Raw genomic sequence first — 19,570 nt, 5'->3', positions numbered from 1 at the left:
ACTGGACTATTTGTAGCAGTGTGGATGTCCACACAATTCATAAAGGATCGTTACCCACCTAGAAAAACTGAAATAGTGTATCCAAAAACAGTTTGGAGCAACTATCAAAATACCTGTTCCATGAGTATTCAAGACAGAGCTGGGTATGAAATTCGGCTTATGTCTGGCTGGGTATCTTATAATATTTTTAGAAATGCAAAGGAAAGATCCCAAGATCACCTGTGCACACAGCAATACAATTTTAAAAATAACAATAATAATTATTGTTTTTTGCATTTGATATAGTGCCTTTCAAAGTACTTCTCAACGCACTTCACAAGGAGACACACTGTAAGGTGTGGAGACTGCGTATAACCTGTAGGCAAACATCCACCGTGACATTGAAGCCCGTGATACAGCAGCAGATACAACAGCACAGAGCTCAACCACCCCTTTACTTGCAATTATTAGCTGCAGTTCTTACCTGATTTAAATTCGGTTACGAAATGCCAAAAGCAGGCACTCCAAATAACTGCTGTAACAAGGCTAGATACAACTCCAACTAGCACTTTGCGGTCGCGCTTTAGGTGAATCATCTCGATCCTTGTGCCCCCGCTGTTCTTGTTCTAATGGTCAGATGATTTCAGTGCAATACAAGCTCTTTCTGGTATGTCCTGTTATATATTAACTGTTTCATTCTCTTCCCCTCCCACCACCACCAACCCCTGGTTCCTGGGAGGTTTTCATCTGTTTAATCTAAACAAAAATTGGCTGGAATCTCACACCACAAAGCACACATTGTGCCTTGATAATAACATGTACACCAGAGTAAAGTACTTTAGGACAAGTATTAATACGGTCTTATTGGTGATAGACAGAGACCAAAGAGAGTGGATCAAGCCTGACCACCGACCTCTGGAGAGTCATCTCTAATACACAGTGAGATATTAACCTTGGTTTCTACGATTGATTGATCAACAAATTATTTCCCCACTCACGCTTTCTCAGTGTGAATGTGTCAGTTGCATGGGAGCGTCCTGTTGATTAAGGTTGATTAACTAACAAGAAACCTTTCCCCTAAGTCAGCAGAATCTATTTACGGTGATTTTAAACCGGGATTATTTACGATTAGACTTGTTTAAACACGTGGCAAGGTTGTGTGGGGAATTCGCGAAGTCAACTCATTCTATTCCGCAACGTTGAATAAAGTGTCCAGAAGTAGCCACTCGGGAGAAACTGGCTATTTACCTCCAGCTCTACTTCCCCCCTTCCGCAGGTCAATCTTGTGCACTTCTATGATTATCCCCTATGGCTATTCCCATGGCTTCAGTTGTCTACTTTTCTTCCAACGTGAAGTTCAGTGTCTTTAACTTTCAGATATTGGAATGCTCAGTGTGAACTCCCTTTGGCTAAACATTCATGATGTGTCCTGAAAGAAATAAAATCTCTGGTCAGCATCATGTAAACCTTTCCTGCTGTTAATTTTGTAGAGCGCTACTCTGTGTTTTATATATATATATTTATATAGAAATAAGTGTGTAGCCTTAAATAGTACTAAAATCAAATATCAATCTAGTGCACACGCAACAGTAGAATAATCTTTGGAGTAAGAGTTTGAGGATTTACTGAGAACTGGAAAATAAATGGAATTTTTTAAAAAAAAGTTTGAAGCAATATGGGGGAGAGAGAGGTGTGAAATCCAGTAATGTTTGTAAATTCAGATCGGACTCCAACTGGGCAATTCGAATGCTGTTAGATAAAAGCATAGAGTTCTTAAATAATAATAATAATAATCCTTGCATTTGATATAGCGCTTTTCACGTCGGGAGGACGTCCCAAAGCGCTTCACAGAACACACTGTAAAGTGAATTGACTGTATATTTGTGGGCGAACGCAGCAGCCAATTGCGCACAGCAATGTCCCACAAACAGTCGTAGATTGAAAATGACCAATTTATTATTGTTTTTGTTTTGGAGGGATTATTATTAGGCTCTGTGTGGAGTAAGGAAACTTGCCCAAGGTTTCGCCCTCTGCCTGGAATTGAACTCAGGTCTCTCACTTGCAAAGCGAGTGCTCCAACCACTGAGCTACAGGACTCTCTCATACTAAATGTTGCTCTATCCAATTCCAAAGTTGTTCATCCTCAATTTCACATTGGAACTTTTATTTTTGCATTTATAACACAGTCAAATCGAAGAAACAAGTGTAAGGTACTGTGCATTCATACATTTACTCTCATTGACTGTGGCGACAAAGTGTGCATTCCAAACTAAGTGTACAATCCAATCTAGAATACATTCCAATCTATTGTACATGAAGACATTAAATTATCCAGATTCACCAAATAATATAAAAATCTTTATATTATTTCTATGTTAGCATACAAGACATTAAAAAAGTGCACAAGCTGGAATCGCATCCGCAATCACGACAGCACAATTCATTGTGTAAATGATTAGCAAAGAATAATTCAGTTTAAATTTGTGTTGCATGTGTCATCATAAGGTTGAGGCTCTCTACGTTTAAGAGAACATTTTCGTTAGAACTCAGTTCTGTACTTTTGAAAAGCAAACGCAAAGTCAGCTCTGAATGATGAAAGATGTGAAATTAAACTAGGGATCTATGAACTTAGAAACACTGTTCCAATATCATTGAAAGAGATTCAGCATTGATGCACCGGATTCTGCGATCCAATGTACATTTCTGCAATCCAGTTACGCCATTCTAAGTTGCTTGGATGCAACTCATGACGCAGACAGCAAATACATCAAAGCAGCGAGTATAGCTCATTTTAATAAATCTGAGATGAGACAGGTGTAGGGATAATTAACTCTATATTTTGGGGCACAAGTGTTAATCTCAAGTATTTCCAATCCAACAACACAGCAGATAGTTTCTTCTGCTCTGGGTCAGTGATGCCAACCGAAGAAAAGGATTTCCCTGCTCCACTCGATCTCTCCTTTGGATCCCTCACATCCTGGATCAGCCACCCTTTTGCCTTCCTTAAAAGAAAATGCCAGTTTTCTGGAACATCCACTAAAAATTGGATCATCTTGCCAAAAAACACACATATTTGTGATAAAGGACTTGAGAGCCAGTTGGACGATCCTATGCTGCATTCAAACTCCCATTTCCAGGGTAAACAAGCTGAGCTCTCCAGTCTTCTGGGGAAACGTTTTTAATTTCAAGAAGCAAATTTCAAAAGAAGTCCGCAATTATGATAAGTGACCATTTTTTTTTATCAGTTGCTAGTTGGAGCAAATAAAGAATACACTGTTCCTGTTCAGCACAGAAAGCCGGTGACAATTTATAGGAAGTCACAGGTTGTAAACCCAAGGAAAGTAACAAAACACTGAATTCTTGGCAGATGTCCACAGGTTACAAAAGGCTAGGGATCAATTAACAAGTTTGTGTTTGGAGAATCTCATCCCTTTCAGATCAAACTTCAAAGACAAATTTCCAGGGTTGTAGCTTGAAATTTGATTCTAGAACGGAAGTACGGTCTGGGAAGCACTGCCTGAATGGGTGGTGGAAGCAGATTCGATAGCAGCTTTCAAAAGGGAATTGGATAGTTACTTGAAAATGAAAAAAAATGCAGAGCTATGGGGTAAGAGCGGGACTAGTGGGATAAGTCTTTCAAAGAGCTGGCACAGGCACATCAGTCCGAATGGCCTCTTTCTGTGCTGTAAGATTCTATGATTCTAAGTAACAAAACACAGTATTTTGCTACCCAACGGAAACCAAAAGAATTTTAATGAATATTATTTGGATTGGCAGCTTAATTTTTTTTGGCGCATCTTAACCTCTTGACCTCAGTTTTAGCCACGTCCACGGGAGGTGAGGGAGGAAAAGCTTGTAATAATGATTTATAATAACTGTACTATTGCATCCATGAGTACTCATAAGTAATCGCACTATTGCGAAATCCATCATTCTCCCAAACAAGTTACAACCAATTAAAAGTCGGTTCCTTTGAACAAGCAGTTGACAGTTTCTACATAGTTTTTTGCGTAGCAACTTTATTCACAAGGCACAACTTTTTTATAATATATGGCTCATGCACAAGCTGTGATTTACACCAAAAGCCACAATACATTAATTTTCTAATGTTATGAAAGCAGTATGAAGAAACATTTCATTTGATAACAGAAGTTGAAACAGGAAAACAATTGTAAAAGCCATTTGGTTTGGATTTGCAAATAAGGCATCAAAAATGTAATTCAATTCAAACCATGTCAATGTAAGATTTATGTTCCTTTGCACCATGAAAATTGGAACACAGAATTGAGCTGCAGAATCTGAAAGCACATGCTGTTACGACTAACTTGAAGTGATTTTTTAAGAGTATTATTCACAACACTGCAGTATAAAAATTACTCAGTGCAAATCTAATTGGATAGTCAGAGTGATCATTTTCAAAAAAACAAGTGACTACCACATTCCTCCTACAAATTTCCATTCTCAAGTTTTTTTATGGTACCAACGTTAATTTAATTACAAGAGGAAGTTCCTATCTATGCTTAATCCTAGCCTCCTGCTTCGTGTCCAAGCATAAACAAGGTACTAAATCCTTAACATTGAACTAGAATGAAACAAAGAATATTTCCCACCTGTCCCATGGATTCAATGCCACTTTGATATGATTATACAGTAATAATAATCCTTGCATTTGAGATAGTGTCTTTCACATTAGGAGTATGTCTCAAACAGTTTGTTTCACAAATTTACTGAAACTTTGCAGCCAATTTGCAAACAGCAAAGACTCACACACAGCCATGAAGTAAATGGTCAACTTTACCTGGGAAACTGTTCGCTAGAACACTGGAAAAAACTCATTTATTTTCGAACATTCCCTAAATCAAAAGCATGGGTGGCATGAAAGCTATCAGTAATAATCCTTATATTTTATGCAGCTCACAGAACCCAAAGGACAATGCATCACCATATGCAATATTTTCAGAGGCAAATGTTCAAGAAACTCACACATTGTTAAATTGTGTCTCGCTAACTTTTGTTACACCAACGTGAATGTGTGGAAAGCAGCTTTATACTGCACTGGCATATAAAGTAGTGTTATTCCAGGGAATTTCTTAAAAACATAGGGTGTATAATGCACAAATTCCTTAAGTCAAGACTATGCAACACAAAATATAATTTACACAAACATTACACAAGACATTATAAACAGTAACAGATCCTTTCAATAAACAGGAACTACTTCCTAAGTACAAGCATGTTCTGTAATGAACTTCAAAGCTTCATATAGGGACGGAATATCAATAGATTTAGGGAGCAGTTAGAAAAAACATTAGACAGTACTCCATGACTAAGAAATTGTGGTAGTACATGACTAGCTTAACTGCTCTCAACTATGTTGGGCAAAACATTTCAAGCAAAATACTCAATTAAGTGAGGACAAGTTTTTTTAAAAAAAAACCTGTGTTTGACATGCACTACAAGGATTTGGTGAATCTAATGGTACTGGATATCCCATCTGATTCTGATAGATTCATGTATGGTTTGCTGGAAGCTTGGGTGACATGTGAAAGGAACTTTGTCCTGCCACTATTTGATACTTCAATCTGGCAATTACACAGGGTTTAGCCATATTACATAGCTTTGGGATATCACAATCTTTTAAAAATATTTAAACAATAATCAAGACACCCATTTATCCTTTTTGAAAGTCAGGCTCTGATAATCATGGTAACTACTGTATAACAAGCAAATAGGAAGTATAACTATGACATGTTTTGAATTGAGCAAAAAAGCTCAGTATCTGGCAATGTTTCTACATTCACTGGAATTGCAGAATTACAATGACAATAGATAATATTATTCTTAACAGTTATAAAATGACATCTACAGCTAGTAACATCAGTCAGATATCCTTGATGAAATTGGGGAGTGTCAATTTCCCAAACACAATTTCTTTTGGTGTAGAAGTAAAAGCCCAAGTGTAAATTAAAACAACAGCTTACATAAGATAACAAGAGGTACTGCAGCGTTAAAGCCCTAAAATCTTATATTTATTGGACTGATGCAGTCCCATTACACCAAATTCATCATTGTTCATAAACCAACTTTGTGGCTTTTCATTCAGTTTCCAACAGCTTCTTTCTCCAATTAACTATTTCTTCTTTTTTTCCTGGGTGGAAGTAAACCACGAGTCTAGCAATTTCTTGCTGTAGTAGATTTGCCAGCTATGCAATTGCACTGCAATGGCCAGGACGGAGTACATGACAGCCACTGCAGAATAGCCAAAGATGAAGCGGAAGGCTTTACCATGCCTGTAGAGCTGCTGTGCCACAGGGAACATCTCCATACTGCCATAAATAAGAGGGGCAATGGAGAAGAGACCTATACTGATCATGGAAATAACCAAATAGCTAATGTTGTTACGAGGGAAAGAGATGAAACCAAAGAATGATGGTATGATGCTGAGAATGTACGGGTATTCCCATTGGTACGGCAGAGCTACTAGGTCATGAGACACGATCTTCATATGGCTGACAAAGACTTGAAGAACGAGTAGAGTCCAGATTACCAGGTGAGCAATTATCAACTTCTTGATCTTCATCTTCAGAGCTACGCTAGAATTGAAAGCACAAATAAGAACAAATAAGGCAACGTTCTAGACTGTTTTATCTCGACTGAACTTAAAATATTTTGGATTGCAAAAACTAATCTGACTTTAGAAAGGCACATTCTAATTAACACCTCTAAATCGATAGTGCACTTCCCAACAGAGTAAATAGTATATTGGCACTGTCCCAAAGAAACACTGAATCAGTCTTGTTCCCAAAATGATTTCCTTCCAAATGGCATTCCATAAATTCATCTTTTTTTAAAAAAGTCACCTGAAATTCCACCAACTCTTATTTGTCAGACCCTTTTATTTCAACGTTTAAGATCATGCTTCAAAATTACAACAGAAAGAATCTTCCGCCATACTGTGTGATCTTGAATTTCAGATAAAATGGTTTTAAAATCCATTAAAGGCTAAGTGGAATTTCAGGCCACAGATCTTTTGGTAGCTATCTTACAGCAACATTATTGGAATCCCGGGCACAGCTTCTTGTTGGGAGGAAAATAATAGCAAGATCTATTACAACTGACAGAAAAATAGTACATGAAAACATTTTTAAAAATTCACATAAAATTTTAATAATGGCCTGTAGCACAGCAGGTTGCAATGGTAGGATGCAGTATTACGTCTTAACCCAGTGAATACAATGGCTGTGAAAAATATGCGATAAGGATGCCATCAGGGAAAACAACCCCGACCATGGTGTAGCCTTCCTTATTATCTATAATAGGTCGATACTGATCCCTTTAACACAAAATTATGTGTATTACGCAAAAAATTCTGCCTGTATGCAAAAATCAGCTCACCGTGTACATTTATTTTACAATCCATGATTCAGTAATGACAGGCATTTTTACACTTCAAATGATACAATCACCATCAGTTGAAGTTGTGTTATCTGACCGGAGTCAGATACATCAGAAAACCGATTGATGAAATGGTTGGGAAAATGTAGCAAGATATCTTGTTCGACAGATCTTGGGGGTTGGACTAAAACAAAACGTACCAGTTGATTGGTCCGCATTGATTCACTGTGTCTGCATGATTATTTAGCATTTATGCATTTTTCACTTACCCATATGTATACGATACACATTTTTAAAAACCTTAACGCAATCTCTGTTCAAGTGCATACACAAAAAGCAAATTGCTGCCTTACACGGAAAACCCACCGTTGTGATACTCCTTTAAAAGCTTAGTTGTTTCCCATTATCTACATATATAAGGCCTTAATTTGGGTTGCATTCTCAGTTTTTGATTGCAAATGCAGCAGAAATACCTGAGTTTTAAATATGAGCATGCACAAAAAAAAGCTTTCTTATAGTTTTCAATACAATTTACATTTGTAATAGTGTCTTTCATGTTGGAAGGACATCTCAAAGCTTTTAACACTGCTGTCTGGGCATCTGTGCTGGGGTGGAAGCTAAATGGGCCTGGGGAGGGAAAACATGGTCAAAGAGGTACCTCCTGAAGCCGTAACATGTCACAAAAGAGGGAACTTTGAATGTGTAGTCTTACTGTAGGTAAGATAGAATCCATACCTAATTGAAAATTTAACTGCACGAGAAGTAGTTGCAATTTCCCCTATCGAGACTTTAGATTACTAGAGGTACAGTTGCCAGAGAAGATCCTAATATTCCTAATATCAATGTTATAGATATTCTCAAAATGCTGAGATAAGGCAGTAACTGCAGAAGACACTGTATTGAGAAACCATTAAATATGGTGCAAAGAGTATTCCTTGATTGACTGTTAACTTGTTTTTTGTAAGAGAAACTGGGTCAACTATGGGTTTCTCAGCAGGAGTGAGGACTTTGGACGTACAATCAGCACCTCAATCTCATCCAGAATCAATATATAAATTGATTTTGCAGTGTATCAGTACATGCCAATATCTGTGCTATTAAGTATTACCAAATTCAGTTTCAAGAATGACACTTCAGTGAACTCTGGGGATGGGTTGCACTGTTTTTCATTTCTAGACTGGCTGGAAGAAGTTGTAAACAACAATAACTTCTCCATAACTTTCCAAGCAAAAAGAGAAAATGATTTGGGATGGCACTGGGCTATTTTAGAAGGTGGGGCTCAAGGTTTCTAAATCATGTCAGATAGGTAGACACAAAGATAGACGTCATGCATATGTTAGTGTCTGGAAAGAAATCTGTGATATTCAAGAAATTTGCCTTTACGAAGAGGAAGTCAACCAGGAATACCAGTCTGATGTAACACTACTATTATGACATGTGGAAAACCTCACATGCTGAAGCAAACATATTAACTAAAATAAATATTTTGGACTATACCAAGTTACACCATTGAAGCTTTAATAAAGCTAATAAAAGGGAAACATTTCCAGGGAACAGTGCCTGAGAACAGGAGGCAACACATTAAGGTTACAGTATACACCAGGCCTTATATTCATAGATTGGGAAAGGTAACATAAACAAGTATAACAGAAACATCTCAATAAAGCTATGTATTAATCCACCTATATGTTATTTGTACTTGAAATTGGATTGATTACCTGATTGAATGGAGAAATAGTTATGTTCCAAAAGTAGATTTTGACTATCTCTGTCATTGTACTAACTCTGGGCATGGTTTAGAAATTCGGTTCTTAAATCCCAAATGGTCAAAAGAAACCTTTGGGTAATACTAAGTATGTATTTGATACGGAAAACTAACTACAATTGTTTTATTTTCTTAGGTCTTCAATCCAAACATGAGGCATGTTTTTGAGGGCTAATCTGGTTAGATACGTTAAAACAAAATCAATAAAACTTACCTCATTTGATAATGTGAAGCTACCCTCTCTCTGTGCTGGAAGTCACTGCCATCAGTTCCTGTTGCCCTGGGACCAGCACGGGATGCCATGGTGAATAATCTATTTCAGAACCTAAGGGATAATAAAGGAGCATTTGACAGGTGCTATGGTTCATAAGTATTAAAGTGAAAAAAAATGTTAAGTATGTTTTTGCGTTTACAGTGCACCTGCCTACTTATGGCAGTCCCACAAAATAAATTGACAAGGTGTTCTTTCTCTCTTTCTTCTCTTTACACCAGTGGCTGCTCTGTGGCTCTCTCATAGGACCTTCAGCTGCTATGAAGCAGCACCAATTTTACCTCGGGGTTGAGGGGGTTGTTAGCCAGGACACCAGGAGAAACTCCCTTCTTTTTTCGAATAATAATAATCCTTGCATTTGATATAGCATCTTTGAGATGTCTCAAAACACGGCAGCCAATTGCGCACAGCAGTGTCCCAAGAACAATCGTGTGACCAATTGATTTTTTTTTTTTTTTTGAACGAATTATTGCCCCTCCGGAAAAGCGATCCGCCAATCGTCCGAAAACCAGGTTCCTACTTACTGACGAGGTAAACAGAGACGTGTGGAGTAAGGAAACTTGCCCAACGTTTCGCCCTGACCTGCCCGGGAGTCGAACCCAAGTCTCTCGCTTCCGAGGCGAGTGCTCTAACCAATGAGCGACGGGACTCCGGGGAGTGCCACGGGATCTCTAACGTCTAACGCCCGCCCGAACTGGCAGGGGACGGGCTCTCCGTTCAGCATCCCACCCGAGGGATGGCGCCTCCGACAACGCGGCACGCCACGCGCTACCCTGTGGCCTGTGTGGGTCAGGCGAGGGAGAGGACGATAGAGATGGAAAGCCGCAAACGAGTGGGGGTGCGGGTGGCTGTGCGGGTGGGGGGTTCTTGACTGAACTCACAACCTGCCGACCCTGGAGGTCAGAGTACCCGCTTGCCCTCCCTCCCCCCCCCCCCCAAAAAAAAAAACATCCCTTTAAAATCCTGTCGAGTCCTTTCAAGGAGCCGAGGAACTACCGGCGAAACGGCGGCCGTCCCCTATTTCTGCCCGTCCTGCGAAGCGCTGCTGAGACTGGGGTCTAGACGGAAGACGTGAATGAGGCGCTACATCAAACGCAAGGATTATTATTACCATTATTATTAATGATTATTATTATTTTCCTTTCCAAATAAAACACCGGCAAAGAGAAGTCAAGAGGGCGGTTCCCGCTCTGGGTGGGGGGGGGGGGGGGAGGAGAGGGGGGGGGGGAGGGTGGGGAGGAGGAGTGGGGGGGGTGGGGAGGAGGAGTGGGGGGGTGGGGGAGGAGGAGTGGGGGGGGTGGGGGAGGAGGAGTGGGGGGGGGGGGTGGGGGAGGAGGAGTGGGGGGGTGGGGGAGGAGGAGTGGGGGAGTGGGGGAGGAGGAGGGAGGGAGGGAGGGAGGGGGTGGGGTGCAGTTTGAGGCGCCCGCCCGCCGCCGCCGCCAGATACTGCGCCGGGGTAGGAGAGAGGGGCGGAGGGCGGGCGGGCGGGCGGGGCCGGACCGGGCCTTGACGCAACGTCACCTCGCTGCCAAATAGTGCGCCGGGTGGGGTGGGGTGAGGTGAGTGGGCGGTTGGCGGAGAGCGAGAGAGACGACCGACCCACCCTCCCTCCCTCCCTCCCTCCTGAACACGAGAGTCCGGTGGGCGCTTCTTTCAGGAGGGAATTGATGGTCGAACAAATAACGGTCAATATCCTCACAGAAGTCGTCGTCGTCGTCGGAGAGAGAGAGAGACAGAGAGAGACAGAGGAGAGAGCGCGCGAGCGACCAACCGACTAACCGGCGTCCCCTCTCTGTCCTGATCGAGCAGCCGGGCGAGACCCAGCATGCTCCGCGCGAGACCAGCATGCTCCGCGCCGCCGCCGCCGCCGCGCGCCGCCCACTCCTCCCCCCCCACCTCCCTCCCGCGCAGGCGCATCAAATACACACGCGCGCGCACACTCTCTTCCCCCTCCCCGCTCCCTCCCTCCCTCCCCCCCCCCACCCGCCGCCACCCCCTTACACTCCCACAGCGCCACCTGCAGGCACCAGGTGTTAGCACTGAACCCAATGCGACCGTGTGTCCTCCCCACAGCCTTGACCATTGGGTTGCAGAGTAGGGTCGGGAGGAAGCGAGGTGCCAGGATTGGAGGAGGGGACAGGGGACTGGGACGCAAGGAGAGAGGGCCGGGTGTGAGGGCGGGGGGGCGGGGGGCCGGGCCTTCCACGGGTTACGGGCGTAGGGCCTGAGTCCCGTGGCTCGCTCGGCGGTCCTCGGGGCACTCGCCTGGCGAGCGAGAGGACCCGGGTTCCATTCCCGGCAGGGCAAAAGGTTGGGCGCGTCTCCTTGCTCCGCACGCCTCTGTTGACCGAGCGTAGCAGTAAGTGGGAACCCGGTTGTTAGTCGATTGGAGGATCGCTTGTCCGGGGGGGGGGGGTGGGTGGGTGGGGGGGAGGGGGGTAAACGGTTCCTTCCAAAAAAAAGAATAAATTGGTCGCTCAGTCCACGACTCTGTCTGGAACGCTGCTGTGCGCAATCGGCTGCTGCCGCTTTTCACCCACAAAATACGCGGTGTATTCACTCTGGTCTATCCTGCGAAGCGCTTTGAGACGTCTCGGAGACGCGGTAAATCGCGAGAGATCAAATGCAAGAATTTCTTTTTTTTGATGATGGAGAGGGTGGGAATTGCACAACAACCCCGAGTAAGGCGAATGGAGGAGGCGAGAGGAGGAGGAGCATTTGCAAACCTAAAAACAATATTTTTAGGTTTGCAAATGCAGATGGCAATTTCAGACAGACACGAGGAAACACTCCTTTACTCAGAGGGTAATTTACGACGAGTAGGTTACCGGAAGGGGTGGTTGAAGCCAGGATGCTGCATTCATTTAGAAAACAGCAGATGCTGTGATGAGAAGATGCAAGTTTGTAGGGTTTGACATAATAGAATCATAGAATCTTACAGCACAAAAAGAGGCCATTCGGCCCATCGAGTCTGTGCCGGCTCTTTGAAAAGAGCAATGCCATGTCAATCCCACTCCCCAGCCCTTTCCCATAACCCTGCAAACTCGTCCTCCTCAAATACCCATCCACTGCGTTTTTAAAAGTTGTTATCGAATCGGCCTCCACCACCCTTTCAGGCAATGCATTCCAGATTCGAACAACTCGCTGTATGAAAATATTTCTTCTCACCTCCCCTCTGCTTCTTTTAGAAACTATTTTAAATCTGTGACCTTGAGTCACCAACACATCCACCAGTGGAAACAGTTTTTCCCTTTCTAATCTATCAAATCTCCTCATGATTTTGAAAACCTCTATTAAGTCTTCTCGTAACCTTCTCTGCTCCAATGAGAATAATCCCAGCCTCTCTAGCCTTTCCTCATAATCAAGGTCCCTCATTCCTGGTACCAGCCTTGTAAATCTCCTCTGCACCCTTTCCAATGCCTTAACATCCTTCCTATAGTGTGGTGCCCAGAACTGGGCGCAGTATTCTCACTGAGGCATAACCAGTGTTTTATATAGGTTAATCATAACCTCTTGACTCTTGTACTCTATGCCCCTATTTATAAAGCCTAGTATCCCATATGCCCTTTTTCCAGCTTTATCTACCTGCCACCTTCAAGGATTCATTTACCTGAACCCCCAGGTCTCTCTGTTCCTTCACCCCCCTTAAGATTGTATTACCAGCCTGTATTGCCTCCCTTCATTCTTTCTTCCAAAATGCATTACCTCACATTTCTCCACATTGAAACTCATCTGCCATGTGTCCGCCCATTTTACCATTCTGTCTATATCTACCTGCAGTTGGCTGCTATCCTTCTCACTGTTTACTATCCTACCTAATTTTGTGTCGTCCACAAACTTGGAAATGGTACTTGCTATACCCAAGTCCAGACCATTTATATATCTTAAGAAGAGCAGTGGTCCCAATACCAATCCCTGGGGGACGCCACTGTACACTTCCCTCCAGTCAGAAAAGCAGCCGTTCACCACAACTCTCTGCTTTCTGGCTCCCAGCCAGTTCTGGATCCATGCTGCCACTCTCCCTTTTATACTATCTTTCTTACAAGTCTTTCATGTGGCACTTTGTCAAATGCCTTTTGAAAGTCCATATAAACTATATCTACTGCACTACCTTCACCCACCCTCTCCATTACCTCATCGAAAAATTCTATTAGATTTGTTAGACAAGATTTGCCTTTAACAAATCCGTGCTGGCTGCCCCTAATTAACCCATATTCTTCTAAGTGAAGATGTATTCTGTCCCAGATTATAGTCTCCAGGAGTTTCCCCACTACTGATGTTAGGCTGACTGGCCTGTAGTTCCCAGGTTTGTCCTTCTGCCCATTTTTGCACAGGGGAGTAACATTAGCCACTCTCCAGTCCTTTGGCACCACCCCTGTTTCCAACGAAGATTGAAAAATTTTAGCCAAAGCCTCCGCTATTTGTACCCGTGCCTCCCATAGTACCCTGGGCCGCATCCCGGCCGGACCGGGCGACTTATCTACCTTGAGCCCAGTCAACCTTTTCGTAATTGCTCTCTGTTTATACTTATCCTATCCATTTCCTCTACCCTCTCCTCCGTGGCATTTGGTGCATCCACTTCTTTTGTGAAGACAGATGCAAAGTACTCATTCAGTACATCAGCCATGCCCTCTGCCTCCACAATAAGATTTCCGCCTTGGTCCTTAATTGGCCCCACCCTACCTTTGACTAACCTTTTTTTCTTGATATGTTTGTAAAAAAAAATTAGGATTCCCTTTAATGTTACCTGCTAACCATTTTTTGTATATTCTTTTTTGCCCCTCTTATTTCCTTTTTCAGTTCTCTTCTGTACTTCCTATACTCTATTTGTTTGTCTTTTGTATCTTGTGTTTGACATTTGTCATATGCCTCCTTTTTTTGCTTCATTCTAGACACAATTACCTTCGTCATCCTGGGGTTATTGGAGGTATTTTCCCTTGAATGAGAGGACATTCCAGAGGTTTGGATGCCCTACTTTTCCCTTTTGTCGGAATGTATTTGTTCTGTCCCCGAGCTATCTCATCCTTGAAGACTTTCCACTGCTCTTTAGTTGTTTTACCTGCCAACCTTTCTTTCCAATTCACCTTGGCTAGGTCCCTTTTTAACTCACTGAAATTTGCCCTCTTCCAGTTGATATCTTCGTCTTTGATGGTTCCTTGTCCTTTTTCATATGCACTCTGAATCTAATGATATTGTGATCACTATTGCCTGGATGCTCTCCCACTAAAACCTGCTTCATTTGCCCTACTTCATTCCCTAGAACTAGATCCAGCACTGCTTCCTTCCTTGTTGGACTGGAAACGTACTGATCAAGAAAGTTGTCCTGTATGCACTTTAGGAATCTTTCCCCCTCCTTGCCCTTTGCGCTGTTGTTTTGCCAGTCTATGTTGGGATAATTGAAGTCCCCCATTATCATTAGACACTAACAGACATTGGGTGCAAATCTTGCTCTTCCCTCACCTTCACAGAGCTGTTGAAAGTTGAACAAATTCCAGGAATTAAATGAAATAAAAGTCTCTTTACGTTGCAAAGTGAGATGTTTCAAAATGTTAGACTATTTTCATTAAATACTGGTTATGATTGTATTTCACCGCAGAGGACTGAGGATTGATGCTTCGGCGTTCAGATTAACCAGCCTGTCATTAGCTGTTCCATCGACATATTTGTTCGCACATAAAGAGTAGAAAAACACTCCCTCTAGACTTCTGTTCTCAGACATCTACTATATCTGCTCATACATTCCAAATCCCGAAAGAAAAATGTTCGTAACTTACTGCACATGGTCAAGTGTATGGTTGTAGCCTTGCAGTGTTGAATGTTTGACAATAGAGGGCATTGCAGCACAAAAAATATTTTAGACCCGACAAGCTATTTTGGTTTTCTGTAGTCAAACAGAAATTGAATCATTTACTCCAAAATGACTACATTTCCGCATCCTAAATTGATGCCAGTATAAAGCAAACAGAAGTGAGCAACAGGTCTGATGATAGAATAATTGGCTCCCATTGCTATTTAGCTCAGTGGTAGTACCTTCATCCGAGTTAGAAGGTTGTGGATTCAAGCCCCGTGTCCGGATTTTGAACTCATATAGGCTGACACTCCAATAGAGTCCTGGGGGTATTGGAGGTATTTTTCCTTGAATGAGAGGACGTTCCCATTTGTGCCTGTTAAAGGTGGGCATTAAAGATCTGTGGCACTATGCAAAAAGAGAAGGGAGTTTCCTCCCGGTGTCCTAACAACACTGCCCCAAAATTGGCCATTCGCTTAATGGGTTGTTTGTTGAACATTGCTAGATTCAAATTGGCTGTTACGTTCACCTAGGGAATACATAGTCACTACATTTTACAGTAAAATCCTGTGAACAACAACAGCAAAATTATATTAAGTGCTTGAGACGTCTCAAAGGTGTTATATCAAATGTAATTATTTAGCGGTCTCAACATTCTATTCCTGTTTATGTATCAATCTGGCTCAAGTGGTAGGGTTCTCACCACTAGGTTAGATGGTTGCAGGTTTAAGTCCCACATTGGGACTTTGAGCTCACAGTCTAAGATCAAACTCAAACAATTCAGTACATTGAAGTGTCCAGAACTGGCGATGAGACAAGTAGTCGAAATGCTGCAGCCAATAGCGCACAGCAATGTCCCATAAAGTCATACATTAGAATACATTAGAATATACAGCACAGAAACAGGCCATTCGGCCCAACTGGTCTATGCTGGTGTTTATGTTCCACATGAGCCTCCACCTGCCCTTCCTCAACTAAGCTTTCAGGTAGGGGGGAGCAAGGCTGTGGAGGGCTACATCATTATGGCATAATTTATGGAATGCTGAATTCCTCCACACTATACCAAACTATCTTCCAATGTCATCCAAATAGAAGCAATTGCCTTTCTGTTTGAGAACAATTCAACTTAGGTCTTATCGCCAGATCCATTTAGGACTATATCTCCAGATATAATTTAGATTAGATCCAAAGTCCATTTACCCATCTGCACCTCAATACTATTTGAGGGCAGTGGGTAGGGTGAGTGGAGCCACCACCCATTGGCTTCTATTTTCTTCCATTGAGCGGTGAATTTTGCTTTGTATAACAACAACAACAACAAAATGACAATTGTATAGCGTCTTTCACATCAGGAGAATGTCCCAAGATGCTGGACAGACAGAATTAGGACCCGAGCTGGGGGTCGGGGTGGGGGAGGGTGGAGGGGAGGTGGGGAAGCAAGGAGATCGAAAGCACGGTCGAAGAGGAGGGTCTTGAGGAGGGTCTTGAAGATGACGAGGGAGGGCGAGATGGAGTTCCAGAGGGTGGGGACTGATAATGGGGTGAGCAAGGCGGGGGACGTGAAGCAGGCTGGAGCCAGCTGAGTGGAGGGAGCAAACAGGGTGGTAGGGGGTTAGGAGGATGGAGAGATAGGGGGGAGCAAGACTGTGGAGGGTTTTGAAGGTGAGGACCAGGATTTGAACTGTATCCTCTGTGTGACAGGAAGCCAGTGGAGTTGGCAAGGATGGGGGTTATAGGAGCCTAGTGTGGGAGGGATCATGGGCTGCAGAATTCTGGATGATCAGCAGCCTGTGAAGGGAGAAGTTCGGGAGGCCGACAAGCAGTGAGTTTGCATGGTCGAGCTTTGATGTAATGAAGGTGTGTATGAGGGTTTTGGCGGCCTGCAGTGTGAATGAGTGTCGGAGCCGGGCGACATTGCAGAGGTGCGGGAAGGCAGAACGGGTCATAGTGCAGATGTGGGGTAGAAAGGATAGTTGAGGATCAAATAAGGTTCTGGACTGGCTTAGCAAGGTGGAGTGTGCAACCATGGATGGTGATGCTGTCAGCGCTTAAGGTGAGGAGGCGCTGACAGGAGCCAATCAGGAGAGCCTCGGTCTTGTTGACGTTCAACTGAAGAAAGTTAACTTTCATCCAGGACTTGATGTCTGACAGAGGGGTAAAGTCAAGTGATAGAGACAGATGATTTGGTCGATGCAAAACCCTCATTGAATGACATTTACTCTTTACTCAATACAATTTGCTTGCTCATTTATTACTTTTCTACATTATTGTAATCAGTGGAAGCTCTGTGGGACACATCTTTCAGCGGAAAAAAATAGAACAACAGAAAAGGGCAGAAGAGACTAAACAAGTAGCTTTTTCATGGTCTCAGTCTGTGCTGTGCTTCCTATAAACTTTTTCAACTGTGACTGAGAGTCCTCTTGTCTCACTGTACACTAATATACTTTGTAATATACTAAGTGCCTTGGTCCTTTAAGACATGAAGTTTCTCACAGAGTTTATACCAGAGCTTTTTGAGTTGCAGTGGCAGCACAATAATAAATAATAATCCTTGTATTTGATATAGCGCCTTATCATGTTGTTGAGACTTCTCAAAGCGCTTCACAGAATATATTGTAAAATGGATTGACTGTGTATTTTATGGCTGTGGCAGCCAATAGCGCACAGCAATGTCCCACAAACAGTCATACATTAGAATACATTAGCATATACAGCACAGAAACAGCCCATTCGGCCCAACTGGTATACGCTGGTGTTTATGCTTCACATGAGCCTCCTCCTGCCCTTCCTCAACTAAGTCTTCTAGCATAACCTTCTATTCCTTTCTCCCTCATGTACCTATCTAGCTTTCCCTTAAATATATCTATGCTATTTGCCTCAACAACTCCTTGTGGTAGCATGTTCCACATTCCCACTTCTCTCTGTCTGAAGAAGAGTCAAAGCATGTTCAGCCTTTCCTGATAGGTATAACCTCTCAGTTCTGGGATCATCCTTGTCAATCTCCTTTCCACCTTCTCCAGTGCCTCCACATCTCTTCTATAATGTGGGGACCAGAACTGCATACAATATTGTAAGTGTGGTCTAACCAAGGTTCTATAGAGGTTTACTATAACTTCCCTGTTTTTCATTTCTATCCCTCCAGAAAGCTACAGTGGAGTCCTGTAGCTCAGTGGTTAGAGCACTCGCTTTGCAAGTGAGAGACCTGAGTTCAATTCCAGGCAGGGCGAAACCTTGGGCAAGTTTCCTTACTCCACACGCCTAATAATAATCCCTCCAAAAAACCAAAAACAATAATTAAATTGGTCATTTTCAATCTACGACTGTTTGTGGGACATTGCTGTGCGCAATTGGCTGCCGCGTTCGCCCACAAATATACAGTCAATTCACTTTACAGTGTGTTCTGTGAAGCGCTTTGGGACGTCCTCCTGACGTGAAAAGCGCTATATCAAATGCAAGGATTATTATTATTATTATTATTATAAACCCCAATGCCTTTTTTATGGCCTTATTAACCTGGGTTGCTACTTTTAATGAATTGTGTATGTGTACCCCTAGAACACTTTGCTCCTCTACTCTATTTAGGTTTTTATTTTCTAGGATTTTCATGGATTGAGTGACCATTGGATTGAGTGGATTGAATTTTTTCTGTGTTTTGTTTTGAGATTATTACCCACAGAAAGCGATTTACCAATTGACTAACAATCAGGTTCCTACTTACTGCTTGGAAAACAGAGTGTGTGGAGTGAGAAAACGTGTCTAAAGTTTTGTCCCGCCCAGGAATCAAATCCAGGTCCTCTCGCATGCGAGGTGAATTCTACGGGACTCCATCCACTATGCTACGGGGCTTCCCAATTGATATTACATTAATGCTGTCCTTTATGTACTGCCACAAACTCATGTACTGCGCAAACTCCCTGCTTGTCGGCCTCCCCAAATCCTCCCTCTATAGGCTGCATATTATCCAGAAATCTGCAGCCCGTATCCTCTCCACTGGCTTCCCATCACACAGAGGATACATCACAAAATCCTGGTCCTCACTTTCAAAGCCCTCCACCCCTTACTCTCCCCTACTTCTGTGACTTCCTAACCCCTTACCAACCTGCCCACTCCCTCTGCTCAGCGGGTTCCTGCCTGCTTCATGTCCCCCAACTCGCCTGCCCCACCATTGGTGGGTGGGCTTTCAGCCACTCTGCCTCCACCCTCTGGAACTCCATCCAGTGCCTCTGCCTCGCCCTCTCCCTTGCCTCCTTCAAGCCCCGTCTCAAGACCCTCCTCTTCGACTGTGCCTTCAGTCACCCTCCTTTCCCCCCCTGCCCTCCACCCTCCCCGATCCCAACCCTCAGTTCGGTTCCGAAACACTGATTGTCCAGCA

At 43.0% G+C, this 19,570-nt stretch overlaps 1 protein-coding gene across 4 annotated transcripts; it reads right to left on the bottom strand.

Annotated features, from left to right (window-relative positions):
• Positions 1-4,597: 4,597 nt before the first annotated feature.
• jagn1a (jagunal homolog 1a) lies at positions 4,598-11,289 on the bottom strand. Of its 4 annotated transcripts, none has more exons than XM_042334638.1 (3): positions 11,182-11,289; positions 9,354-9,464; positions 4,598-6,572 (listed from the first exon to the last, which is right to left on the bottom strand). In XM_042334638.1, exons 2-3 carry the CDS (start codon positions 9,440-9,442, stop codon positions 6,110-6,112), a joined length of 552 nt encoding a protein of 183 aa, XP_042190572.1. In that variant the 5' UTR covers positions 9,443-9,464; positions 11,182-11,289; the 3' UTR covers positions 4,598-6,109. The 4 variants fall into 4 exon arrangements, with proteins under 4 accessions (XP_042190572.1, XP_042190571.1, XP_042190573.1 ...); XM_042334637.1 differs by having other exon boundaries at positions 11,190-11,288; XM_042334639.1 differs by lacking the exon at positions 11,182-11,289 and adding an exon at positions 11,110-11,130.
• Between the last annotated feature and the right edge of the window lie 8,281 nt (positions 11,290-19,570).

Source organism: Callorhinchus milii, unplaced genomic scaffold, assembly GCF_018977255.1.
Source record: "Callorhinchus milii isolate IMCB2004 unplaced genomic scaffold, IMCB_Cmil_1.0 Scaffold4, whole genome shotgun sequence".
NCBI lineage: Eukaryota > Metazoa > Chordata > Chondrichthyes > Chimaeriformes > Callorhinchidae > Callorhinchus > Callorhinchus milii.
The sequence above is the reverse complement of the archived record's forward strand: the minus strand, read 5'-3'. Positions and strand labels throughout refer to the sequence as shown.